This window comes from Anopheles coustani, chromosome 2, assembly GCF_943734705.1.
Source record: "Anopheles coustani chromosome 2, idAnoCousDA_361_x.2, whole genome shotgun sequence".
In the NCBI taxonomy this organism is placed as follows: domain Eukaryota; kingdom Metazoa; phylum Arthropoda; class Insecta; order Diptera; family Culicidae; genus Anopheles; species Anopheles coustani.
Window position 1 is genome coordinate 61753845 of NC_071289.1, and position 27757 is coordinate 61781601.

Sequence of the window (27757 nt, forward strand, 5' to 3'; positions counted from 1 at the left end):
CCATTTTTTCTTATTTCTGTTTCAGCCTTTGCTGCACTTCAACGCTTATCCGGCTCCTCCGGAGTAGCCAGAAGGAGACGGTCGCGTATGGAAGATTCGTCCATCATACTGTAGGCATAATTACTGACCGTCGGACTTGAGCGCTAGTGAGGAAAAAGTGCATCGAGTGGGACCTAATGCCGATGGATGCATGATAAGATAATGAACATGGTTTTTCTTTGGTGAAAACGGAAATCGCGCGCGGAAATAGAAGTGTTAAAAAACGAATAAAACTCCCCCCAAAGAGGAAGCGTACGATCCGGCCGTTTGGGGGAGAGATGTGTTTAGTCGGTGCGGCGTGTGTGTTTGCGTGTGTTGAAATTATGATACGTTTGTGACAAGAGTGTTTTATTTAATTTTCTCTTTTCTTTTTCCCTCGCTTGCAGTACTGTGTTTGACAACCGTTTTTGTTTTCCACCTTAAAATTAATTTAACCGTGTTGAAGTGATGAGGTGCATTTGGGTGCGTTAAAACAGGAAACTCGCGTGCTGATGCTGGTGCCGGCAGTGGTGGACGGTGTAAAATGTGCACTGATTAAAAGCGTGAATCGAGTCGAGTGAAAGCCTTTGCAAGCACGTAAAGGTACGCACGCGTTAGTTTTAGCTTGCATCCTAGTGCCCAAAGAAACGTTCCGTAGAGTCCGGTTGGGATTGTAGTTTGGAGTTGTGTGTTTTGGGAAAATTGCCTCCATTTAGAAACGCGACCCAAGAGTCACTTCGGCGGTAGACACATTTGAAGTGAAAAAAAACAACCAACCCTCCTGCTGGTACAGGAGTAGAAATAGATTTTCTCTGCACAGCAAAATAGAGTACTAAAGGTAAGTTTAACTTGCAAATGAAAAGAATCGAGGGCTTTCCTTAATGTCCCATTTATCAGCGTTAAGGCACGCTGTATCGGATGAGAAGGTCGACATTCGCAAACAACCTTCAAGCAGTTCGTGGCGGCAATAAATTAGCATACTTCCCAGCAAAGCAACAAGTCTCGGAAAGGGAAACCGTTCCGGCCGGCGGAAGGAGTGAAAGATTATGGTTGTTTTTCCCCGAGTTGTGACGGTACGATCGAGGACGCCCGGGGTATGCGTCGGGCATTTCCTTGGCCCGGATCGAGCGGAAATCCCGAGTGCAAACCAAAAACAGTGAAAAAAAAAAACAAGATGAAAACACGGAGATGTCCGTTGTCCGTCAGCATTGATAGTCGCATTTATTAACGGGTGCCACGAGCGGTGGAACGATCGCATTCGATGTCAAGGTGTTATTAATTTGTTTCTTGAACTTTATTGCTCATCATTGGGGAAGTACTCCCGATGTTGGCTTGAAGCGATGAAACACTTTGACTCATTTGCACTTTACATTTTCATTATTGAAATAAATGGTGCGGTAATTATTTTCCGATGATTTATTGAAACACAGTTTAAATTTTATGGTTTCCATAAACACACTCTATATTTTTTAAATCTGTATCTACCATTTTGAAGTTTGAAAGTGGAAACTTGTAAACATCAAGGTTAATCGGTGGTATATAACTCATGTGCGTTCGGAAGCTAACGAAAGTAGATTCTTCACTGTTACCTCCACCCACCGTATGCTGCAAGAGAAACTCGTACACACACACACACCCATCCAAGCTTATGAGTTGCCCAATTCAAGCGAGAGTGAAATGATGAAATAATAACCGAATCTAAGCCACGGAAATCGAAAGTGAACACACTCCAAAACGTGGAGCCAGATAAAAACAGGGGGAAAACGAAGCGTTATGTTGCAGACTGAAGCCGAGCAAAGACGAAGATTAACTGTTTCATCTCGTGCATAGTTGGGTTTTCGGATGTTCCCATAAGCCTTCGGTTTACCCTTGTGGTTGTTTTATGGGATAAGTGCGGCGCGCAACAAAATAAATCATGAGATACAATTTTTATCTATTTGTTAACATGTGCGACAGCTTGTTGTAACAGGCTGTCAACGCTCGCTTTGGAAGCGACAGCGGAACAGTGCTCTTCCGGTTGAGTGCGTTGAAGTAATTTCGAGCAAACTAAGTTTCCATTTATCACATCATGTTCGCTTCCTCTTCACATTTCAGCCGTACGAGGTGGAAGAGAAGAAGGCAGCCGTGTGGTGTGTTTGATTTGATGATCGTCAAATCGAGTTTAGGTTTCGATTTTAATTGGCATGCTGGGTGGGTTTTTGAAGGTCGTCTCTCCACGCTTACGTTAGAGCTCGGCAACTATCGAATTTCGATTCGATTCGACGCTCGATTCGTAGCTTTTAATGGTTTTTCGGATTTTGGTTGCTTTTCCAACGACATCGTCGTGCTGCCGAGGAGAGGGAGACAGCTTTGGGCATGCAAATTACACAAACGAAATATTTCATTCCGAGTCCAAATGGAGCCTGAACCATTTGTCCATCGCGCCCGGTTGCGACGGGCGGGTGCTTTTTCCTCAGCGGGAGTTATTAGTTTTCACCGCGCATTTCGACATGATTTTTCGTTATGTTGTTTGCCCCTTTCGACCGACGACAAGATGACGGCAATGGGCAAAACCATTTCGAACCACTTCTGGTGGGTTTCGGAGAGGATTTTAAGTGATGGATTTGGACTCGACCGATGGCTTCGAACCGTTCTGTAAATCACCGAGCGGTCGGTCGCTACGGTTGCAAGCTTCGTTTTCTCGTTCTGTATGAATGGAAGCTGGTGGGTTTTTGTTGGCTCGAAACCAAGTGACAGCCAGGCAATGGACGATTGTGCCATTCACTTTTCTGCTTGCCACACCCGTCGGCAGGCGAGCGCGGAGGTTTGGTTATAAATTACCCTTTCCCGGGGTGGAGCAATGGTGCGTCTTGCTGTTTGGACCCACGTTGATCCTAGGCTCACCGGTTGCCAGGCCAACACACAGGGAGACAATCTAATTCTAATTGCCTGAGCAATCAACAGCATTCCCAGTGCGAGATTTTGTTACGTTTTTTTTATCTTTTTATTTATTCAAGGTACTGAATGCTGGGGAATTATGGAAATGACTGTCGGTTTCGGTGAGATATGCTAATGAAACGGGCGAATGGGTTTTAGGGAAGGGCACCATCGGGAACCGAAATCGACCAAAACAACGTCGTTGAACTGCGTTGCTCGTGAACGGTTTATTAGGGAGTTTAATCTTTTTTTATTTCTAATTTGTTCTGATTTACCATTTAATTGACGATTTTGTACTTTTAAGTTCAACTAAAACTACTCTCGAATGGTTTCCGCGCAAAAAGAAATTAAAATTATCTAAGTTCAATAGTTTCATCATTCTTTGCCTGGAAAAAAAATTCGTTCCCCGTTCGTTCGCATAATCCGACGGGAAGTCTTTTGCATGCCTGCCAGAGTCGCACAACGCTGGACTGCCACTTCCTTATCAAATGTCCTACTTACAGATCGTCACATAAAGCTGCGCCGAAACCCGTTTCGAGCTGCCGACGGCGGTCCACCAACGGCACGGGACGGAAGTGGAAAGTTCAGCGCTAATGTATTCCTAAAATCAACATTCACCGACTCGAATTGAAGGTCGTTTTGCGTAATCGGGTCCCGTCGCCGTGATACGAAAGACAAAAGGTGACGGGAGAGGAAAAAAATCTGCTGCAGTTCCAACAATGCTGACAAAACGTGTCCCTGTCGTGCTTGGTGGGCACTCCTTGTGCCTTTGTTCTGGAACGCAGGAAGAGAACGAGCAGTTCTCGAACCGTGGCGTGTTAGAACACTGGCTCTCTAATGTCTTACCATGTCAACTCATTTAGATCCTTGATAGGCAAGCATTGGCCTCAATGAGACCCCAAGTCCACGAAGAAGGGGTTAAGTGTACTGGCGCCAGGTTAGTAAATCATGTTGCACCAAGGCGTTCTTCTGTGGAGCTTACCACATGAGCTTCGAGAGCATGGGTCTTTTCGTTTGGACCCTTTGGAAGCCCTATTCTGCTTCAAATGAAATCCAGTGCATGGTTGAGTTTCAAACTCCGCCACCGTTTGATCAGTTGGTTTTGCACCAATCACTGGAATAAATGGTTACCGAAGGAACCTAAGATTGTTCATGCGGTCAAACCGCCAGCAAGCAACAGCATAATATCGATCGTTGTAACATGGTCGGTAACATGTAAGCAGACAAAAAAACACCTTCAAGTCCCGTAATAGAACCGGTGGTGAGTTGTTGACGGTTTGTACGTTTTGCTTCTATATTTTTTAACAACTGCTCCTTCGATATCGATACTGTACTAGATCTAGCACGACCGGGCAAGTGTAATCTGGAAGGCCACATCTGTGCTAGTGTGGCTGGCCGAAGTGGTTGGTTAGCAGCGCCACCGCAAACTCACAAGGTTGCACAATCTCTTTGAGCTGCTCCAGTTTGATGTTTTTTCTTCTTCTTTTCCCTTTCCATGCTGGACGGACGTACTAAGCGTTGGTATGAATCACAGGGAGCCGCTTATATGGAGCGGAGCTGGAAAGATTTAATTTCGTTTTCTGTACGAGCTCATGGCTGTACTTACTTTCTTGTTTCGCTTCAAACCTTTCTTAAAACACATTTTGATAGCGTTTAGAAAGGTATCCCGTCAATAGAAAACTATTTAAAAGCTTATATCTCCCAATTGGAACAGAAGATTTCACAGAAAAGAACCTTTTGTACAGTATGATGAAAAATTTGTTTACCAAATTGTTTGCTGCGAGATTGTTGATTTTTTTAATTCAAAAGTGTGCGAGCACATACAAAAAGAAGTTACAAATCAGAGCAAACAAGATTCTAAAAATGAACCTTCACTGGAGGACCCCCCTACAAATCGTGTTCTGGAGCTTGCTGAAGTGGAACGGATCAACATTCAGTTGACCAATACAAATATATCAACAAGAGCTAAATGTCTCCTATCAATACATGAATTGATTCGTAACTTAGTTTCATAAGTAAGTAAACTAGTTTAAGATTAATATAAGTAGCAATAAATTAGTATGTAAAGCGTTTCAAGCTTTAAAGCAACAACCAGTCCATAACACAATCTTGAAACATGATGTAACTAAACTCTTAGTAGTTGCCATCCTGTGAAGGAAAAACTCTACGGAAGTTTTCCCTTTCCTGTTCTTTGTGATTGAATGTTTGCCGAAAATGGACCAGACAAGTATTTTGTTTATTGATCCTCATATTCTTGGTGTTTCTTCTTCTTCAATTAAGGCATCTTTTGCACATTATGTTTTTTGAAGGTTAAAAATAAAGCCGTCTATAATATTGAATATTCGATTTGATCTATCGATCACGCGGTATAATCATCCTGAACTCAATGCACTTCACCTCTGCGTGTGGTAACAATAGAAAGCAATCGTTGGCTGAGGTCTCATAAGGTCATCAACCTCACAACCAACAAAAAAAGAAGAAGATTGGTTGGCGTTAACCAGTGAAGGGAATGCTATGTTTCTAAACATGCCTTGTGTATTAGAACGGAGCAGTGATGCAATGGTGTTGTATCATAAATCTCGAGAACAGATGAACGATCGAAAGTTCGCAACCGGAGCGTGATCTTCTTCATACACTTTGTCACGCTTATGTAAGCCCCTCTCTAATAACCATATGGAAGACTTCAATCTAAACGATCGTATCTTTTTTAATGTTAATGTGGCACGATCTTTTTCTAGTTTGCTTTCGTAATGAGGTTTATTTGTGTTTGCATTGCATTGCTTTGTCGTTGCAATTGTAACTTCGAAATTCTGAAGTAAAATTATAGAAAGGAACGCAATTGATTAAACAGAATATTCTTAAAGAAAAGTGGAAAAACAACCTTATATGTAGCTGTATGTTCAGACCTCGCATATTGTTCAATCCTGTTTGTTCTTGAAGATAGAAAAACAAGATATCTAGTTCTACAGTTTATGTTCCACGGTTCACCAGTTCTCGATACTGTGGGACTGCCTTTCTACTTCACCAACATAAGGCGATTTCATGCTTTCACACGTACTGAAACCACGGCTCTACGGCAAGCCCAAGGTAAACCATTTTCACACTGGATTCGCACAAGGAAATAGTGCACCGAACTCTGTCGGCCGAACACGAACGCAGCGCTGCGTCCGCCTGTAGCCGGTTTTCCATCCGTTAACGTGTAGAAATGGACCCCAAAACGGCCACACTGGACGCTCCGTACCATACCAATCCCAGGCGGTCCGAAACACTCCACAAGCAGTGCGCTCCACTGCGAATGGACAAATAAAAACGCACTTCTGTGCCACTGCCGCTGCCGGTTCGGCTGCCGGGTTTCCTCCCAGCTTGACCATCTGGTAAAGTAATTAAGGAAAAATAAACACCTCACCGCCGAAGAGCCGAAGCGCGCGGGAGGATGAAGCGTCGCGGGGCAGCCGCTCGAAAATGGCAATCCACTTTGCGGGCACTATCGCGACGTCAGACGCATCAGACGATCGTAGGCAGGCAGTGCCGAGATTGGTAAACTAAGACTAGCGTAAGGTAAGAAAACCGAACCGAAGCAGCAACCACTAACCGACCCGACCAGCTGGGTGGGATGGTAAAAGTGAACGTTTCGCTGAAGGACGTCCAGTGTCGACGTATTGGAATGGCTGGAAAAACATGATCGGTGGCATGTCTGGCTGGTTGGACGGAACTGGTTCTTGGCGTTCGTTGTTTTGGGAGGACTGTGATGAGGATATATTTTTCCTTCAGCAGTTGTGTTGGTGTGTTTCGAATAGTCGGTGCATTAGTTGCACGCCTCGTATGCTTTTTGCAAGATCGCACATATTTTTCAATATTACTCGAAATTTAGATCATTTTACCAGGAAAACCGTATAAAGTATTAGATTAAAGAGCATTCATTTATCGTATTGATTAGTCCAATCAAAATTCCACAAAAAATGCCCGGTAGATTGAGAAAAGAACAAAAGACATCAACATGCGAGGAAGCGACGAACCCAAGAATATCACGCGTACATTTTTTGCTTTATATTTCATTTGTTTGTTTAACAGGATTTTTTTTGTATGTGCTACGTATTATTTTTGCTATTTCCTCATTAATACCTTGACTCAAAAATTATGTTTCTCTATGACCTCCTTAACGACCCTCGGGAAAATTTGTTACGTGTAAATTAGTAAACATTAACCTTAACGGTTCCGTCTACACCTGTCATAAATATCTTTATTGACGTATATGTATGATTTATGTCTTAATGGAGCTTTTCACGGGTCGCCAAACGCGTTTCCATTAGCGCCGGAACAACAATTACTCCTGTGGTAGAATGCAGCCTTTAAACCAGGGAGGTGGTTGTTACAACAATATTTCATACGCGAACGAACAGTAGCGAATCGTATTCATTCCCTTTGTGGTGTCGCGTTTGTGAAGTAAGGGGTGGGCGAAGTAACCACTAACAGAAGCCCTTTGGATGTCGTCGGTTACCTTCAACGCGCCACCAACCGGTACGGAAGCACGGCCTGTCGGTGTGAACTTTACCATTTTCCCAGCTTTAGATTTTAACGAGATCCTTGGTTCTATTGTGTGGCCTTTGTGATACGAGTGGTTCGCCTACCAGAAAAGACACGAAGCTCCACTATCCAAACCGTGCGTAGGAACAAAACCATCCACATCGGGAGCCTTCGTGAATGGCGTGCGGAATCGCTGCTGCCGACTTCCAACCGGCAATAAGCTTCCGTGCACAACAGTTCAAGCGTTGGTCGTTTTGTTCCGAACGGTTCCTTGTCCGGCTGCACGGGCTGTCAATTTAATGACCGGTTAAAAGGTGAGACTTGCCATAGTCGCAGACCACAAAGAACCCCACCCGCTACCACACCCGGTTCTTTCAGGGGGGAGGAAAAAAAGCTACACTGTAAATCATCACAGAATTGCTTACGGACGGTGGCTTTTCATAAGGCTCTTAGTGGAGATTGCAGGGAAGGCGCAAGGTTGTCCTCCCCAGCGCTCAATGTGCGCTCTTTGGTGCTTGGAATCACTTCCGCATTGCGCGGTATTTGTCAGCTGCCAGTTAGACCTGGAACGATGCAAATTGCTCCGTAGTTGGGTCAAAAATCTACGTCAAAACTATCCCACGGCTTCTATCGGTGTTTGATGGGAATGATTTGGTCACATCCACTTCCGCGTGGTAAATGTGTTTTAAAGCTTGCATACCTTAAAGGAACGGAACGCCGAAAGCATAGAAGAGAAATCGGTTTAATTGAGAACTATACTGTTTACTGAACGTTGATACTGATTTAGGAACGAATTAATTAGTTTTCTTCTCTTAAAATCTGTAAGATATCCACAATATGTTGTAGAACAAAAATTTTTATATAGTTTAGGTCACAACTATAAAATAAAAGTTTCGCAAAGTGCGCATCCTGAAACGATGCAAAATATTTGATTTCAAAAATGTTATTACATTGTACAAGAAATTGTGTGAACTATTCAATAATATTTTTTTAACTGTGTGAAAAGGTCAACATATTGTCATGTTTTAAAATACACAGTCAGTATGTTTTACAACAGTATTATTATATGTTTGCATGTTTCATTGAAACTCACTAATTATGTTGCTACAGCAAATGCCGAAACGGTTGACGGCATCTCCGTTCGAACGTTTTCCCATTAATCTTCACCTTTGGTGGCATTGAACGATCCGATGTGCTCGTGCACCTAAAGTACCCTTTTCCACGCAAACACTCACACGGCGCAGTGTTGTTAGATGTTGTTAGATGCTGTTGCCGTCACGTCGCCTAACGAAACTGCATGGCCATGTCTTTATCAGCGAAGCCTCGATCATGCCAAAGATCCATCCATCTTGCGATTAAAAAAGGCAACGAAAAGAAAAACCACAAATGAAGACACGCGTGATTGAGGTTACGAATGGCGGGAAGGGCGGCTGGGGGTGGAGTGGCGACCGGCGAAAACGGAGTGCCGTCGTTTTGCTGTGTGTATCGGTGTTTCTTGGTTATCTCGTCCGGTTATCGGACGCGGATAGGCGCGAACCCCGCCATCGGCCGGTCGATCTGCGGCCGGAGTCGGGCCCGGAGGTTTGCCGCTCTCTTGCCACATGGCGCGTGTTTCGTTGCGCTTAATGTGCGCCGCATTGTGTGTACACTTCGCCCCTTTCTCGCGCGCGTCAAGGTCAGCACGGGGCGGTGAACGGTGGTGCAACGATATGTTGCAGAAGTCACTGGAAGCCGCACCAAACCAGCACCGCTGGCCTCCGAAAAGAACGGTCGTAGCACGAGCTGGGTTCGTGTTCGCGTTGGTTCGATTTATTCAAGTCGTGTGTGCGTTTCTTCTTCTCTCTTTAACCATTTCATTTGGCCTTTGCTGCTTTTTATCTTATCAAATCAAACTAATTGCTCTTGTTAATGTTTTATGTTCATACTCTTTCGTTGCAGGAAAAACTATGAAAAAGATACGACGATGGCTGTTACTATTTGCTGGTAAGCATTACTCTTTGTTATCATGTTTGAACGAAGTCGAACATTTATGTGTTCTAGGATCTTTAGGTTAAATAGCAAACAACAATTAACAACGCAATTAAGAAATGGAATGATTTTGTTATCAATTTTATGTTTGTAAATATTGTAATTTAATAAAGAAGAAGCTGATTTTGTAATTAACCTGTTGGCAAGTCTTCCATCAATCCAAGAATTACATTTATTCCAAAAACTACTTTTAAAATATTGGAGCATGGTATCTTACTTGCTTCAAAATATGTACCAGGTTGAACAAAATACATCAACCGGGGAATAAGTGATGAACCTGAAATTAGATTTTTTATGGTGGAATTTGAAATTCATGTATGTTTTCCACTTTACTTCTTAATGTTGAAAGGAATTGTTGTTGATTAGAATTAACTATTATCGAAGAAATTGTGTACATTATATTAATTTGAGGCGAATTTGAGTTGGCCATTAGGTGTCATTTTCTGTGTGAGAGAACTATCCAGTTTAATTCCTTCACTATTGTTAATTATTTTCATTTCCTCATTGCAGTCATAATAGCACTGATGGTGCGAGTGGACGGTTTGAAGGCGACGTCGCTGATCTTCGGCCGCGGTCCGGCCTCCACGACGACGACCACCACCACGAGCACTACCACCGCAGCCACCTCGACCACGGAAGAATCTGTCGAAGCGGAAGATGAGGTGAGTAGACGAGTCACATTTTACTCCAGTTTCATTGTGCCCAGCCAAAGTTTACCAGTTTGACAAGAGTGATGTCTAAAACCATGGGAATGTCGGAAGTTTTACTGTAATTTTCCCACCATCGTTACCTTCGTAAAGGTAGTTTCAGCTAGACCAATCCATCCAGCGGTTGTGGCCCAGTTTGTGCCGCTCAGTTTATGTAACACAATTCGATGGCGCGGCCCACAACTGCGGAAGCCCTCGGCACGGCCATGGCGTGCGGCCAAAATGGCGCGGGTGCATTATGGCTGTGAGGTGTGAGTTATGATGCCATGTACAAAACGGTTCCATGCCAGCTGGATGGAGGGCTTCTGTTTTGAGAATTTGTGTCTTGGCTACGGCCGGCGAGCTAACGAGGCGGAATAGAAGGCATCAATGGTGAATGTACGGCGCACGAGGCCTTTCCCTTTCGTCGAGTGCGCACCGAGACGCCGGCGAGTGTTAGCAAGCAGTAAGCCTCCGATTATTGCCCTCCCCCCGGGTGGGCTGGCCTATCCAGAGACTTTTCCTTTTCTCACTTCCCCATTGTCCTCGATTTGAAAACCCGGCAACCTACAGCCACGGCGCACTAAACCAGGGGGCGAAAAAAGGTCGCTTGCCAACGTTCGGTGGGACCCTCCGAACTCTGTCCGCCTTGCTCCGCGCGAAGGAAAGAAGTTGAAAACCCGCTTCTTTCTCGACGAATGTGTGTCCCGAAAAATGACATTTCGTAGGCTGCGCCATCGAACCGTGTGTGTTTATGCGCACGTGTGACGTAAGATTGCATACATCGACGTAAACCGGCTTTTGGGACCGGCCAGCTTTCCGGTTCCATGCAATAACTGAAGCTCCGAACTGAACCATTGAGAAGTCGGATATTTTGAGTTACCTTTTAAGCCACCAGATGCTTCCAATCTAACTTGCCAAGGCAATAGTTAATTAAGTGGACCATCAACATTTCCTAGATCGTGTTTCGATCAGCGCACGATCATGCAGCATCGAGCCCAACCGTTAACCTACTGAGCCCGTGTCATCCTCACAGTTTTATATCTTTTACGCGCGCGTGTCGCTCGGTAAGGCCCTCACCTGTATGATGTAACGAGCGAACCCACGAAGCCGATGGCTTTTGTCACGCAAATATAAACTGGGTGGAACCACCTCGGCGAAAGCTGTCAATCTCTGGGCACGGTGGGCTCTGGGAGTCTCCGTCTCCGACATGACCTGTCTGCGCGGTGCCATTTTCATTCATCATCACCTTTGCCCAGTCGGAAACCGGTCGGTGATGAATCGAAAAATAAAAATAAAACATGATCCAGGAGGGCAACAACTTGAACAGAAATAAACACATCAGTCAAGAAAGTTGGCAGGATGAGCAAATAAAGTTCAACAGAATCCCTCATCGATAGCCATTCAAAACAAAAAAAAAAAAAAAAACGGTGGCCATTTTTGTTCAAGATTTCTTTTGTTTTCCATTTTGTTCCCTCTTGCTCCGCATCCTCGTAGCCAAACCGGAAGGGCTCCGAACCCTTTAGGTTAGTAGGGTGCATTCGAAAATGGATGAAAATGCTTACGCTATCATTCAAATGGGCGCTGGGCGTGTGCGTGTTTGTGTGTGTACAAGTTATGTGGTAAAACATGGAAAGGGCCCGAACATGTGATGGACGAAAATTGCCCCCGAACGGGAGCGTGCGTGTGTCGCTCGGGGCGTCTTTCGGTGCTCTTAAGTGACTAAATTCGACTCAAGGTCGACCGGTTCCGATTACGTACGCGTGACTGCGGGGAGATGATTCTGCTGCTGGCGTAGTCGGCCGTGAAGTATGGATGATTATCACATCAATCAGCGTCTGCGTTCAACTTTATATTCATCGGAAACGGTGGAGGCGATGATTGGTCTTTCGTTGGGACGTTATAGTTTAATTTGGGTTATTTTTGATTCGCTTGATTTACTCTGAGTTTAAATATAAAATAACGCAATTTATCAAGGAAGAGAAGGCGTTATTGTATGAGGTAAATAAGTAGGATGGATGATTTAAGGATCTCCATTTAAGAATCAAGCAGTTGATTAGATGTTCTCCTACGACTCCCAAGTTCAATGAAGTGTATGGACCTACAAGGCTAAGAAAGAAGCGTGGGATCTTCAAAGCTAAGAAAATAATATGTCTTACTACGAACTTTTGACGTGGTTCAAGTGATAACCGTAATATCCACTATAGTTTTATGTAGCATCTTGTCGGCAAGTATTTTTCTCATCGTTTTTAGTTTTTAATGCATGTAGTTAATTTTTTAAATATTAATACTTGACATGCCTTGAAATACGCAAAATTTAGGGCAACATATGATGATTTTGAACATTCAGTTATTGAAACAGTACTTCTTTTAAATGCTGCGCTCTTTGCAGTGCTAAACATGAAAATTTTAAATTACTTTTGCCATGGCAAAAAAAAAAATTTATGTAAACAAACAAGCGTCATGTTTGGGAACTGACGGACAAAAAATATGTTTGGTAAAAAAAGACTGAATACAATATTTGCACATAATATTTATCTTGACATTCGCAATTGGAATGACTCACACTGTTTACTCCGCGCACCGAGTACGGCCGGATTGCGTAACGCGATAATTAACACCATGCGCACTTATCTAATGTCACGGCTGTGTAAGAATCTTGAGCCAAACCGCGACCAACGGTGCCAATGCCAACCGTACTTCGGTTTTGCACGAATTGGGTCATCGAATCAGGTGCCCGAAAAAAGTGAAACCAATGCACCCACCCCACCCGACCCGCAAACCCCTTCCTCCCCCTGTGGTCTCTAATCGAGCGCTAATTAGGCACGCAAACCAAGCTAAATCCAACCGAACCAGGACAAACGAAGCGCACCTGTATGCTCCTTGGTGGTTCCGTGTCCGCGGGGATGTCCTTCGGGTGATCACAGCCTCTAATACCACAACCACCACTACCGCGGAATACGGTAACCCCCGCGTCGCTGCTAACGATTGGATCGAGTTCTGCAAAAGTGCCGTTTACCGTTTCAATCAACCTGTACTTCTACTGGCCACTTACGCTCGTTACAAGTGCTTGTGCAAGCAGTGCATTATGGAAGTGCACCTTCACTGAACCCAAGTGGTTCATATGGTGGAAATCTACTGGCACTTTTCAGCACTAAACTGTGGTTTTAGTTAGCCATGGTTTATTTTTCTTTAATTGGAAACCAAATGAAATCGCGGAATGGCAAAGGCGTAATGTCTCGCTGTGAGCTTTTTATGTAATGATTAAAAAAAACACGTCTGCGTTATGCGCACTACTTGGGCCTAGCTAATATGTGTTAAAAATAGTAGGGACTGATTCTTTTCAAATATGCTAGAAGCCTTTCAATGTCTTTTTCCTGTTCATGCATAATCTTTTGCCCTAAATTATTCGAAATATTTATAATTAAGAATAACAATGTTTTCACTTTTTTAAGTAGCTTTTTTCATTAATTTCGTATAATTGTTTTGTGCCTTGGTATCCATATTACGAATTATTCGTTAGCCATGAGGAACAGGATTTTATAATTTATTTATTTTGCGCGACGTGAAGGTCAACCTCGGCAGTTGGGGCATGTTTATTGAATGTATGTTTGCAAACTGCTCATGTTTGCGAAATATTTTCCCTCACTACTTCTCGTTACCTTTAAGCGACCATCATTCTTGCGTTAGACAAAACAAAAATAGTGTTATTTAGCGTACATGAGGATGCGCACCATTACTGAGCCCGCTTGCGGTGGAGCGTGGATTATTCGTAGATAATTTATTCGAATGTCAACAGGCAACGTTCACCAGAGGCAGCGTTAGGCAAGGCCAGACGCCATCAAAGGTGACCGGCTGCGAGTGAACGGTGCGGCGGAAAATTTGACCAAAACGCAGGAAGGCAGCCTTCGGATGGGCGTAGGAAAAACGAGAAATGTCAAACGCGGTATGATCTTTCGGTCGGTTTCGTATGTTGGCTCGACCGTTGCCGTTGCAAGTCATGTTGCGATGCCATTACCGCGGACCAGAGCCCCATATGGAGCGATACGGTGCCCTGGGCAACGATTGATCGGTCGCAACTTGCGCAACAGTCAGAATTATGCGCAAACAACGAGCGAGGCATCACCGTGTCCAGCGGAGCGATAAAGCGTCCAAAGCAGGAAGAAGGAAACCTTTCCAAAGGCTGATGGGTTTGCTTGGCAAAGTGGCTCACAAACATACAGACACACACACGCACAAATATACGAGGTGTTGCGCGTTCCTAGACCTGTCCAGCGCGTCGAAGTTGATCGGTAATTAAATGGGCCCGCTCGATAGCTGCCATCATCGCGCAGTTCGGACATCGTGGCTCCTAATGGCTCCAGTACGAAGTGCTTCGCCGCGAATGGATGGAAACATTATTTACCACTCATAACCACCCTTCATCCCTCCCACGGCCGTTGACAGGCGGACGCCTGGGACGGCAGGGTAAAGCCAAACAAATGTCGATTGTAGCATTACTTAACCTTTCAAACAAAATCTTACCGATCACGAGGAACCGATCCTGGTTGCCGTTTGAAACCCTCTGGCCCTCTCTTCTTTCCTCTCCTCTATCTATACCTTTCTCTTCCTCTACACCAGAGTTCGGATCGATGTCACTAAGAGGGGGGGGGGGGGGGGGTTTGCCAGACGATCCGATGATGCGATTTTAGGAGCACGGTTCACTAACCCCGCACGCTCGACAATGCGCCGGGTAATGACATAATTAAGATGCAAATGCCGTCCCCGGGGGTTTCTCCGCCGCGGGAGCTTGTCCGGTTCTTGATGCGTTACTGCCGTTACATGTTTGCTGCTTCCTTTGCTCCTGCCGCGAGATAATCTTGGGCCCGCCGTTGACCAAAGTAGCGACCGTGGGCATTTCCAGAGCTGACGTGCTCACCTTCTACCATTTTTTCCCGCTTAGAAGCCGACTCAGACAGGAATGGAGAGCGAATGTGAATCATGTTTTTACTAACCTTTCGCGGATTCGTACCTACGGGGAACAGGTTCTTTTTCTAAACAGAGTTCTTTCGTATTTAAACTCTTAATCTAAGATCCAGGGGTATTATAAGTACTATCGATTAATTAATGTCGTTTTTCTGTAGATTATATTGTGAATTTTATCTTCAAATCTATTTAATTTTATTTATCTTCCGGACAAAATAAGTACCAACGTCTACAGTAGCTTTTTTTTTAAATAACTGCATATTTGGTAATATTACTATAAACAGTAAATTCATAAGAATAATCTTTATCACATTCTTAAAATGGGGTTTTCACATTTACATTTCATATAACAGATATGCACAATTTCAAAGAAAAACTGTGAAACACAAAAAAATGCAACACATTCGAACAAATATTGTTTTTTTCTTGTTGACGCCCTGAATGAAAACACGGCCAACAAACCTTGGAACGGTTGGCTCCAAATAAAAAAATTACCAGGCTTGTGAAGTTTATCTAAATCTATCTATCTACGTTTACAAGTTACGAATAGAATTAGTGCTTTAATTCTATTCGTAACTTGTAAACGTCAGTAAACCTTGTAAATTAGTTGTTTAAAAGTTAAAAATAACTAGGTTTGTGATCAAAATCATTTGCTTGTGGGTCCACTTTATATAATTTCCATTGTATTTACATATACTAGTTTTTGTGTAGTATGAACAGTATAAAGAACAGTAATTAATATGGAACATGAATTGCTAATTTTGTTATAATGTTCGTTAGGAACAACGATTCGATAAATAAAAAATCGTCGTTTTAAAAGATAAAAATAATGTTGGCTCTAATACTTCCATTTTTCCTATTAACTTAGAAAATATAATAAGAATAAAATTTCTGTCAATAATGTTTCCGCAAATCGGCCGCAAATGGTTCGAAACCTTGAAATAACACGGAACGTTCTACCCACGGTCGGTTGCACCGTGTTGAAAGCTAACCAATTTTGCTAAAATAACTAAGAAAACCCCCAGGCCGCAGGCTATTTCGTAAACGCACGCTGCAGTTTCGTGTTCTTATTGTCTATTGTAAGAAGAGATCGTGTGGCTTTTCTTTTTTTTCTAGACCGTTGCAAAATGTTCCTTCCATTCCGTACGCTCTTTCCATGCGGTTTCATTCTATTCGACCTTTTGGTGCTGCAAAAAAAAAAAAAATGAATAAAGGGCACCTTACGTTTCTTGTGTGGATGCATTTGAAAATGGTGCTGCCAATTTGTCAAGACTTTTGCGTGGTTTCGCGGTTTTTCGCACCAATCTCCGATTGCTGCCGTACGAGTGTTGTATCTGTTCGCTTCGTGAACGATTAAGATTCAAACCGTTTCTCGTTGGGGTCGGTAGAATTTGGCGCATAACGTATGCGTGGGATCAGATAAAGCGGTGGCGCTCTTTTGATTCCGTCAAAAAAATGCGGCCCGAAATGGATACTAAAGATCATTCTAAAGACACGCGAGATCGTTCTAGGGAAACCAAAAACCCCATTCCATGAGTTCACTATACCGACACCAACGGGCGGTCTCACGGTGCGTTTCACCTTTAATACTTGTTCCTCCCAAATGTCAGTCCATCTTTCTTCCCAGGCGCTGCTGATTAGCGTCTTGTTTGGAGCTTGATTGCAGCCATCGACTCACTTGCACAGTTTAGTGATAGAGGGCTCTCGTTGGAGGGCGGGGTCTGCAGTAGCGATAGCCGATCGCTCGGAGGCCACACATTGGAAAAGGGCTACCGCTTGCGTGACTAATGGTGTCGTTGACACACTTTTCCCGTATCGGTTGTCGGGCAGTGGTCGCCTGGGAGGACGGGAGGACAAGGGAGGAGAACAGCCCCGATCAGTTGCATATGTTGTGACCCGTAATGGTGCGGCGTGTTTGCGGAGGCGTGCGCATATCGGCTGTCGCCAGCCGTTAACCTTAACCCATAATGCCGACTTACGAAACCCCACGGCTCGGAAAGATTGGATTTCGCCGAAGATTGAACGGCTCGGTCTGGTCGCACGCCCTCTGCCGGCAACCGTCACGTACCGGGGTTGTCACGATCGGGAACTAACGGAACAGGAGCTACCGTTGATTATTTATTTACCCCGTGTGTGTGTGTGTTTCCACGGGAAGGCGAGGTTGGCGAGCAGTGTTGCGATATGGTTGACTAACATGGGTCGGTTCCGATGGGAAATTGTATGCACGGTAAAATGGTCGGCCGGATCGTGTGTTGCCTTTTAAGGCGTGTCGTGTCCATTGCAGGACGCATGACCCACGAAGCTGCATTCGAAGTGGCAACCGACTCTTAATCGCTACAATGTTGCCGCCCGTTGCAGACATCGGACACCGGAAGTCACAGAAAGCCTAAGTAAAATATAAGTCATATCGTTTTGCTCCCCCAACGGGAAGTCTCGTTAAATAGGTGTTTGGTTTCGCAAGACATTCCTCGGGTAAAGGGGTATAAACGAACGAACTTGATCTTGAATTATGTTGGAAAGGACTGGGTACGTTCGGTCACAAGGTCATGTATCCATATGGAACAAATTTAACTCTGAAGCGACAAAAGTTTTATTCGTAATTTAGTTTGACATAAACGCTTATTTCCGTGTTGAGACACCATATTCTCTATCCCCCATAATTATTTCGAAAATTAAAGTGGTGTTATACACGGGTATTTTGCTGCAGTGTCATTTTTTCTGTAACAAGCCTTGCATAGTTGAAACTGATTTTTTCGTGCAAGATGTATTTGCATTGAACATCATTTGTGAGAAAATGTGTGCAAAAACCGGATGCAAATAAAATAAATATAAAAAACCCTTTACCAATTTAAGAAGATTTAAAATAAATCTAAATAAACTACAAAAAGCGGAGTACAACCATTGATGATAAAATTAAAATTAACTGTTAAACTAGCAGAGAATAAGGTTGATTAAAATATTTTTTTGTTTTTAATAAAATTTGGTAAATTAAACTTTTTTCCATAAACAAATAATCTTCAATAAAAACAACTATCACAAAAAAATAATTTTTTGCTAAAATATGGTAATTTCGATTTCGAACCACTTATTTTTATTTGTTAACGGCTAACACTCTTTATAAATAATGGTGAGAAAATGGAAATGTGCACTAATTGGCGATATACAAACTGGTGCCAAAGTGGTGTCTAAGTCAAAATAAATTAAAGCTTCTCATTAGGTATTATGAATCATTTTGCGAGTATTTTAACTTTGAAGCGGTTTTTATCATAGAAATCAGCGTTGGACACATATTTCAACGAGTGTGTGCCATAAAAAATAAGAGAAGAAAATAATGTCCAAAAAGTGCTTCATGCTAACTGTTTGACCCCACATCCGGATTAATTCCAAAAATGTCAACGATGGCCAAGAAATACAGAAAGTGTGTTACGCCTACGCAGACCTCGCAAGCATCCATTCGTTACGTTCAATGAATACACATCGAAGGCAGTGCGTAGTTAGTTTTATTTAATTCGAATTACAGAACACACACACGCACACACTAGCTACATAATTCGTCCTGTGTGGTGACTACAAAAAATATCGGTTCGGTGTGGTGACTCACCGGAATCGGTCGTTTAGTAGGAAAAACGAAAAGCAACCAAACCAGTCACAGACCAAGGAAGTGGAAACTTTCAACGGAGCTACCCGGCTGAATGCTGATGAGTGCGCAATGAAATAATAAATGAAAACGACCGTTATTGAAAATGGCGATCGATCATGCGAATCGATCCTACCATTGGAATCGGCCGACCTAAAGCGGAAGCATCGCGGGGAGTACAGTTAGCGATCGCACGACAAAACCTCCAAGCGTACGAAAACCGGCCAGGCGGCTCCAAAACGGTAACGTTGTTTCGGTTGGCGTGGAGGGAACGTGCTTGGGGCGACTTAAATCGTGGCGCTTGCGTTTTGAGCTAATTTCTCTCGATTTATTACAAAATCCATTCCGCACCGGCTCGGAATGGTAATGAGCGACGTTGGCCACCCGGTGCCATGCGTTTTGTACCAGCTTTCGTCATTTGTCCACTGGAAATTGGGCGGATGATGAACGGAATAGTGAAAAACAGCAAAAAACCAACAACGACAACTGCTCGAAAGTCATGATCAACTTAGATAATAATAATAATTTCACACGGTTAGATAATTTCACCGTGGTTGTGATTGGAATTTTATATTTTCCATGGCTTCACTGTTTGGGAATGTTAATTGAATGAAAATTCTTTCGTAAAAATATACAACGGGTGGATCGTCTGCATAAATCGGTTCCAATTGTGGTCAAATTACGCTCTGAATTTGCTCTGAAAGTTGCTGATCGTGGTTGCTGAACAGTTGTTGAACAAATTGATTAAAATTTGTCACGCAATCAAGGCACTTTGTTGGTTTGTGAGTGGTTTATGCTCATCGACTTATTGCACAACCCGTTGTATATAATTACCTTACCTTTCGAGGCATCACGTTTATCATCTTAACTTTTATTTATTTATGGTGTGTAGCACTACAATCTGCTTAGCACCGAAATATTAGCTAAAAATCATGTTTGGAAATAACTTATTCTTCTAATAATAAATAATCTTAACGAGTAATTTATTCCCTTTTATGTTTGTTAGTAAAGACTAACCAAATTATTGCGATCGTTTTTCATTGGCGTGTTAAATTAAGTTTTAATTGTTGTTCAATTGTTTATCGGCAAGAAATCGCTGGCCTCTCGGGCGTTATGTAACAGTAAATGTCAAATAGTTTCCAGTTCCGAAGCTTGTTTCGTTTCTTCTGGGCTATTCTGGAACAGAAACAAATTCAAATATTTCCAAGTCCAAAGCGTCTTCGGAAAGAAAAACTCACAAAGCAGCATACTCAATGAGTGCCGCGTTACGAAATAGTTCATCAACCGATGCCGCAAACTGCTGCAGACGGACGTCGGATAATTCTTAACATCGACCTCATCTTCGTCCATCACAATCATTTTCCGCCCCTACCTGCGACCGTCGGCAGTTCCGTCTCTAATTAGTTTGGCCTGCGGCAAACGAGAGAAAGATGCCCTCGAGGGGAGGCTGAAGAAAGCGCTCGTAATAATAATAACATGATAAAAGCCCGAGACAAACACACACACACAAACTCAGCGATCCAAACATGCTTCGAGAAGCGGAAGAAAATCATCGTGCCCCAGCATGAAAAATTGGCATTGGCATTCGGCGATGGGAAACCGATTGCGAGCGATTCGGGAACCGGGTTTCGGACGTTGGGTTGGGGGGGGTTGCACACTAAAACATTAGAAAGAGACCCCACTCTTAACGTCCGCTTTCCTCGGAGTGCAAGAGAAATTTCGCTTTTCATTTTTCATCGACAATGAAGCTGATCGCTATCCACCTGATTTTCAGCGTTTGATGGTTTTTCGCCATTTTTCATCCTCATCATTGCCGTTGTGTGTGTGTGAGTATTTTTTAAAGCGTGCGTATTGGCAGAGAGATGTATTTTTGGTTTCTCAATTCCAGTTTCTCCCCTCCTCTCTTCCTTCGTTGTGTGAATTTGAATGGCCGGTGCATTTAAATTACCCGTTTGTTCGGATTACGTATTTGGCAAAACGTGCCACAGGGTTGGGTGAGGCCGCACGAGTCGCGTGCGCAAGAGATGGTTTTGGTTTGTGGCAGATGCGCCACTAAATAATAATGCGAATCTGTGGCAAGCAAAAAACCGACAAAGCACAAAACAAAACACCAAACAAAACAATGCCGAACGGAAGTGCGAAACTACCCCTTCCCGAGTGCGGCTCGATCGCTTCCGGTGGCTTTTCTTCACGTCTCGAACGGAAATTGACGTTTGTCGTGTGCGAGTGGGGTGAGGTGATCATTTTCGAGCACCCGAAACAACATGATGGACGGATCGGGCCGATAGTTGTGTTTTGCGGCAGATGAGAGAAAGAGCGTCGATTATAGCATGTTTTCATTTTGAACAATTTACATTACAATCCATTATACACGTATCGGAAATATGATTACATAAGATGGGAGAATTATTTTTATCTCTCAAAGTTAATCGTTAATAATGCAATGGATCTTCTAAGTTATCAACCAATGTCGTAATCTAACAGGACTATAAATAAATAAGTAACTAAATAAATAAATAAAAAAGTTGAAAAATAAAGTAAGAAAGGAACAACAAATAAGTGTATAAACATTCGACAATTTTTGTTTAAATTGTTTTAAAAATGATATTCGCCATTTTAGAAATTTGTTCTTTCATAAAACAATGTTCTTCATTTGTTACCAAAAGATTACTTTGATTGAGATTGTTAGAAACAGTTCTCGTTACTAACGCTTGCTGTCAATTCGGCTCAGAAAAGGGAATCTGCTATTTTCCCAAAGTGGCAAAAAAAGATAAATAAGCAAAAAGATCTGGTCGGAGAAGATCATCCTTCTCGGAGAAGATGTCTTCTGGATCAGGTGAGGGCAGGCTAAGTTTGAGCTGTCTGAATAAAAAAACTTATACTGTCAAAAACTTTTTGTACTTAAACTTGAAGAATCATGTCAATAACTTTTTGTTTGACTTATTGAAATCTTTTTGTTCCATCTTATTTTATTTTATGTTTGAATTCCAGTAGAGATCGATAATTTTGGTGGCAATATGTTGGCACTATTTTCCTTTTATATGCCACAGTAAAAGTTATTCCCCACATGGATTAATTTCCTATTTATGTTTACTGCCCCCACCAGCCCGTCGATCAAGGAGAGGATGGGGTCACCAAGGCGCCACTCACCGGCATTCCGCAGATCGATTATGTTTGGGATCCAAATTTACCACGAGAGCTCCGGGGGTAAGTGCTGATGCGGACTTACCGTCCACTTTTCAGGTGAATTTAAAATAAAATGGCCATTACAATGTTTCTCCCCCCAGGGCCAACTTATCCAATTATCCCTTCCTGGACTCGGTACCGGCGGAGGAAGACATCGGTTTCACCTGCGATCCGAAGCTGCACGATGGTTTCTACGCTTCGATCAAGTACAACTGTCAGGTACGAGCGGGTGGCCGGAAGTGATGGTTGGAGCCGACGGCTTGGAGATGATTGTTTATAATTCCGCTGTTGATTCCGTCCACTTTCAGCTGTACCATCACTGCATCCACGGCATACGGTACGATTTCCTGTGCGCCAACTACACGGCCTTCGACCAGAAGACCTTCATCTGCCATTTCGCGTCGGAAGTGGACTGCAAGAACTCGCCCAAGTACTGGTTCAGGTGAGTTTTGGTGAGAATGGTTGGAGAGAACTAGAACTCGACGCGACTGACGCGATGTTTGATTGCAGGAACGAGCCGTTGTATAAGGCGACCACAACTACGACGGTGAAGCCGCCACCGACGACGTCAACCACGGCCGCCCCGACAACGGTCCCGTCGCGGCCGAAGCCACTGCGAAAACCGGTCCGTAGGAGGCGTCCACAGGTGGACTATTACTACTACGACGATGACTACGAGGAGGACTACTACGAAGAGCGCAACAGGCGGCGTAAGAATCGTCCACGCAATCGACGCCCGGTCTACGACGACTACGAGGAGGACGAGCGGTTCGACCGGGTGCGACCGATGACGGCCGATCGCTACCGGGAGCGAGAACGCGATCGCGACGACGAGGAGGACGAATACGAGGATCGCCGACCGTACCGGATGAAGACACGCACCCGTAATGGCGAGCGACGTCCAGCGATGGCGGCGGTGGGGGCCTTGGAAGACGATCGTCGTTACTACGACGACCGTCGGCGTCGCCCACTGGCGGACGAACGCCGTCGCCCGGCTGTTATCGACGAGGAAGAGAAGCGGCCGGTGATGGGAAGCGAAAGGAGACGAGTGCCGGCTGGTGATCGGGAGCGACGTCCTTCGAGTGATCGACGTTCGGTCGGTGGGGCTGGAGACGATCGTCGATCGTTTTCGGGTGACGCGGAAAGCCGCCGGGGTTCGGTGGTGGAAGCCGATCGGAAGCCACTGAAGCGCCCGCTGTACGACGATCGGCGTTATGTGGACGACGAAGAGGACGATTACGATGCGCCTGCGTACGCGGGTCGGCGAGGCTCGGACAAGGGGCGCCAACAGGCGCAACAGAACGATGTCGTCACGGTGAAACCGTCCGGGTCCAGTATCTACGATCGTCCGCGAGCTGCACCACGTATCAATCGGCCAGTTCCACTGAACGAAAAGAGCAAATACGCGTACGGCACCTCGGACGGCCCGGGTGGCCCGAAAACGTCCACGACCGCCGCACCGTCCGATCCGGAGTACTACGACGAGTACGAAGACGAGGAAGCGGCACGTCCCCGTGAGCCGGTCGCCGAAAAGGGTCGCAAAGGGGGACAGACGAGTGGCGGCGAAGCTGCGGAAAAGCCACCGCGTCCGAGCGCCTCATCCGATGTGGTGTACTACGATGATGTGATCGTCGCCAAGGATGATCTCCCGTTCCGTCCGGTGGCGGGTAACGTCCGCAAGCCGGAGGGAACCGAGCGCGTCAACAGCCGGGACAACTCCGAGCTGGCAAACGCCAACGGCAACCGGTACACCGATAAGGGCCGGGGTGCCACCAAACATCAGGCCACTGCGCAGCAGCTTCGGGCATTCTCCAACGCCAAGACGACAACCGCTGCCCCGGTCGTGGTGGACGATGTGGAAGAAGACATCGACGATGAGTACGACGTTCCGGCATCGCGTCCTTCCGTCATTGCCCGGCCGGCCGCCAATCTGTACGCCAACTTCAAGAACAAAAAGCAGCAACAGCCGCCACAGTCGACCAACACGGACACCGTTAGCGCTCGCACGCCGGTTCGGTCCACCAAGCGGCCCTTTCTTCCGAGCCGCGGTGGCAATCCCTACCTAGCTCGGGGGCTTCAACCCGTAGGAGTGGCTAAGCAGCCGTCAAAAACGGCCGCCCCGGAGCAACCGGAGAAACCGGCGCCGTTCCGTATCGATGTCGACAGCTCGACAACAACAACCACGCCGGGGTCGACGGTGGGCAATCGGCGCAATCAGCAGACGACATCGCAGCAGCCCGAGGTGGTCAACGTAAAAACCCTCGACCAGCTGTACGACGACGAGTTCGACGTGACGCTCAACGATGCGCTCAATCCGACGCTCAAACCGCTGACGCGCAGTGCGCCCCAGAACTTCTTCCGTAACCGGTACGTGCACCAGCCGGACGCCGAGTTTGTGCCGTTCGAGCCGAGCTACGCACCGTCCGAGTTCCGCCGGACGGCCGTCCGGCCACCGCCGGTCCTCTACCATCCGGCGCCGGCCGCCGTTGCCATCAACACGTCGCCCCAGCATCGGCAAAGGTACGATGCGTACGCGGCCTACGAGTACTAAACGCGAAGGAGTTCATGGGCTTCTGCTCAACCTGTGGCCAGCAGTCCAGCTGATTTCTATATCCCACTCTTTGTCTCCATCTCTACCTCTATCTCTTTGTTTCCCTCTTTCCCCGTTTCTCCACCCCACCAAAACCCATCGTTTCTTATTTTAAAAGGTCCACGAAGCGAAAGATTGCTTGAAGGCGAACGTGCGCGCGAGGCAACACGGACGGATGGACCCACTGAACGCAGAGAACTAATTTATTTTGAATACCTATCGACAGGCGAAAAAAGACGTAGAGGCAAAACAAACAAGAATGAAGAGAGAATCGGCGCGTTTCCACAGCAAAACGGAGATGGTTCGGGGCAAAACAGAAAAAATGTCATGTAGAAAAACAGAAGAAACAAAAGAAGAAAAAAAGAATGATGTGAAGACTTTCGTAGGGCGGAAGATAAAGGAATTTGTAAATACTATAGCACGAAGCGGTGCACGCATGTAAAGAAGGAAGGGCTTCTCCGCTTCTCCGCGATGGAAAGGATGCGCGAATACTCAACCCATAGATGCAAACGTGATACAAACCGAACACTATCAGTACGGAAAGGCGGTAAAGGAACGAACGTGATGGAATGCAGCACTTTCACGTTTGGAGGTGAAACAAAAACATAATAAAAATAAAACTAAAGCATGCAATCATTTACGTGGAACACAAAATGTGAGAATTAAAGTTGTAAAAAAGTAAGGAGGATAACAAATGACGGGCACAGAAAAGAAACCTAAAGGAAAACATATTACATTAATGGAAAGCATGGAAAAACTGCTTATGCTTAGTGAAGCAAGTGTACTCAAAATTTAACTTTTTCTTCAATGTTGAGAAAAGCAACACCGCACACCCACTAGCAATGTAAACGACAAATGTAAGACGTGTATGTAGATGAGGAAGAAAATAAAATTTTCTTTTATAATTTCACGTTTCTTTTATAATTTGTACTGGCCGAAATTTTTTTTTTGTATAGTATGTATTTTAATGAGTTTTCCATGATCCGCAAATTCTAAAAAGCGTATGTATTACTTAAAAGTTTTCGTTTATCTCTATGACTTTTGGTACACGAATAAAAACCCCATTTGGTAAAAAAGTGAGTAGAAATTTGTGAATTTTAATGAAAAATTGTCGAGTGTGAAAGAAATTGTGAAACTGTTACACAATGTGCAAAAAAACGAACCGCTGTTTGCATCGATATTTATAAAACACTCAATAAGTTTGCGTTTTGCGTAGATGATCCTTATTCGAAATAAACATGATTCGGATGGCTTACCGTTACACACGCAAAAGAGAAATGAAAATGGGTTTCTAGGGTTGGTTTATTTTTATCACAGATTTATTTTATTACCAAAAATGCATTTGAAAAAAGAACAGAAATTTGATATTAGATTACCTTCACGTTGCGCTCTTTTTCAAGCTGTTTTGTTCTTGTAATGATTTCATGCCTTTTTGTTTTTCCTGCTGGCCTAATTTTAGGAGATTGTTTGCAAGTCGAGCGTGGTGTCGCAACCATTTCAAAAATCTACGGCAACATTTCCATTCTTCCCTTTTGGCGGAATGTAGAATTACGAGTGTGGTAATGTACAGTAAAGTAGTAAGATTACGCGCTGGCTTTCATGTTCACTTTGCGTTCACTTATGACTTTTCAACCCCCCTTTCAATAGCTATGAAATCTAAAACCAATAGGCAATTTAAATTCAACAGTAAGCCATGACGCCACGCAGCCTGAACCAGAGTTCCGGGCTTCTTGCCGGTGTTTCGGTCCGGTTGCCGGGTTTGCGATATCGTTAGCGGACAATTTAGGAATGTGTGTTTTTCTGGCCGTTAAGAATGTAATTTTGTTTAAAAGATTGTTTTACCCATTTGTTCTCCCTTTTGCCTCTTCTAATAATAGGATGTTTTGCTATCCACGTTCAAACGTATGGTTCATTGCGTGGATGAGAGGAAAACAAATCAACGTTCCAATTCAGAAGTACCTCGATTAGTTCTTTTACTCCTAATATTTTGTTAATTTTATCTCGTAGCAGCGCAGCGCAGCAACAATTTTCCTGCGCGTTTGCCGATTTGCTGCAAGCTACTCCAAAAACTGCGTCGATTTCGATTGAAAAAGGTTTCGCTTAAATTCAAGTTAGCTTTAATATGTATAAGCATTAGCTACTGCACTTGGTGTGTCTGTGTATGTGTATGTGTGTGTGTGTGTGTGTAACTGGATGCAGTTAATTGGCGTATGATAACACGTTGAATGTGTTTCGTAAACGATGGATAAGCAGTAGAAAACGTTACCCCCGAAGCTCTCGATTTGTACGCCATCGGTAAAGGGTGGGGGTGAGGGAAATTCAATCTGCATTCTTGTATCATACACGGTAACTTTTGCATCTGCGTTCCAATGAGCATCGTACCCTAACCGACTGTGAAAGTATTGACCAATTAAAAAGCATTAATATTTTCGAAAAATGGCATAGCAATGTACGCGCAGTTTTCCGATCGTTTGTTACGTAGACTGTTCTTGCATTTCTAACTTTCGCTTATGATTGAGTATGCAGATTCGAGGCGATTTATGTATGTTGGTTGTCGGTTTAACAATTCGTTAATCATAATTAGAGTGGAATAAAATCTTTCACTAGGTACAACAGAGGTTGAAAACAGTGATGCTCCACCGTATGTTGGGAACACAATCGAACAATCAGATGATAGGAGTACTGGTTGATTATCTAAACGGTAGCAAATTGGGGATGGCGAAGAACATATTTGGCGCCAAAGCACTGTGACCACTTTAAACGCCTTTTTTAACAAACAATGACATAGAGTGAGAGAACAAAACGTTGTGCCCTTTTGAAGAGCTTTACACTTTGAGACGAGAACGAGATGAAATAGCAACAGGGACTTGGTTTTTGTTTGTGTTAAAGAATATCGTCTTTCAATCGTTCGAACCTCCTTTACCTTCACCAGGGCTCGTCAAACATTTGCGCTAGATATACATACGGTCTACGCTCGCGACTAGTTGAATTTTATATCTAGTTTATCCTTTTACTAAGCGGTTCCGGTCCTGCTTCCCTTTCCCTTCCTTGCTGCGAGACCAAACTAAACTAGCAAAACAGACACAACAACCGAAGGCATGCGTCGTACAGTGACTTTAGATATATGATCGTAAGAAAAAGTGCAGAAAAAGTTCGACACAGGCTTACGTGATACTAAATGCAACCACCGGACTGTATCAGCCATCA

General features: G+C 44.3%; 2 protein-coding genes across 2 annotated transcripts in view; one reads left to right on the forward strand and one right to left on the reverse strand.

Annotated features, from left to right (window-relative positions):
- The window catches only part of LOC131262128 (uncharacterized), a 207733-nt gene that overhangs the window by 59972 nt on the left and 120004 nt on the right, over nucleotides 1-27757 (reverse strand). The window lies entirely within an intron of this gene.
- On the forward strand, nucleotides 9405-25549 carry LOC131262110 (uncharacterized). Its single transcript, XM_058264033.1, has 6 exons — nucleotides 9405-9441; nucleotides 9997-10148; nucleotides 21881-21981; nucleotides 22062-22179; nucleotides 22269-22402; nucleotides 22471-25549. The coding sequence occupies exons 1-6, from the start codon at nucleotides 9405-9407 to the stop codon at nucleotides 24509-24511; spliced, it is 2583 nt and encodes an 860-aa protein (XP_058120016.1). The 3' UTR covers nucleotides 24512-25549.

Coding starts and splice junctions, on each gene's coding strand:
- LOC131262110 (XM_058264033.1), top strand. CDS start 9,405: ATGAAAAAGATACGACGATGGCTGTTACTATTTGCTG. Junction 9,442..9,996: donor ATGGCTGTTACTATTTGCTG/GTAAGCATTACT, acceptor TCCTCATTGCAG/TCATAATAGCACTGATGGTG. Junction 22,180..22,268: donor CGATCAAGTACAACTGTCAG/GTACGAGCGGGT, acceptor GTCCACTTTCAG/CTGTACCATCACTGCATCCA.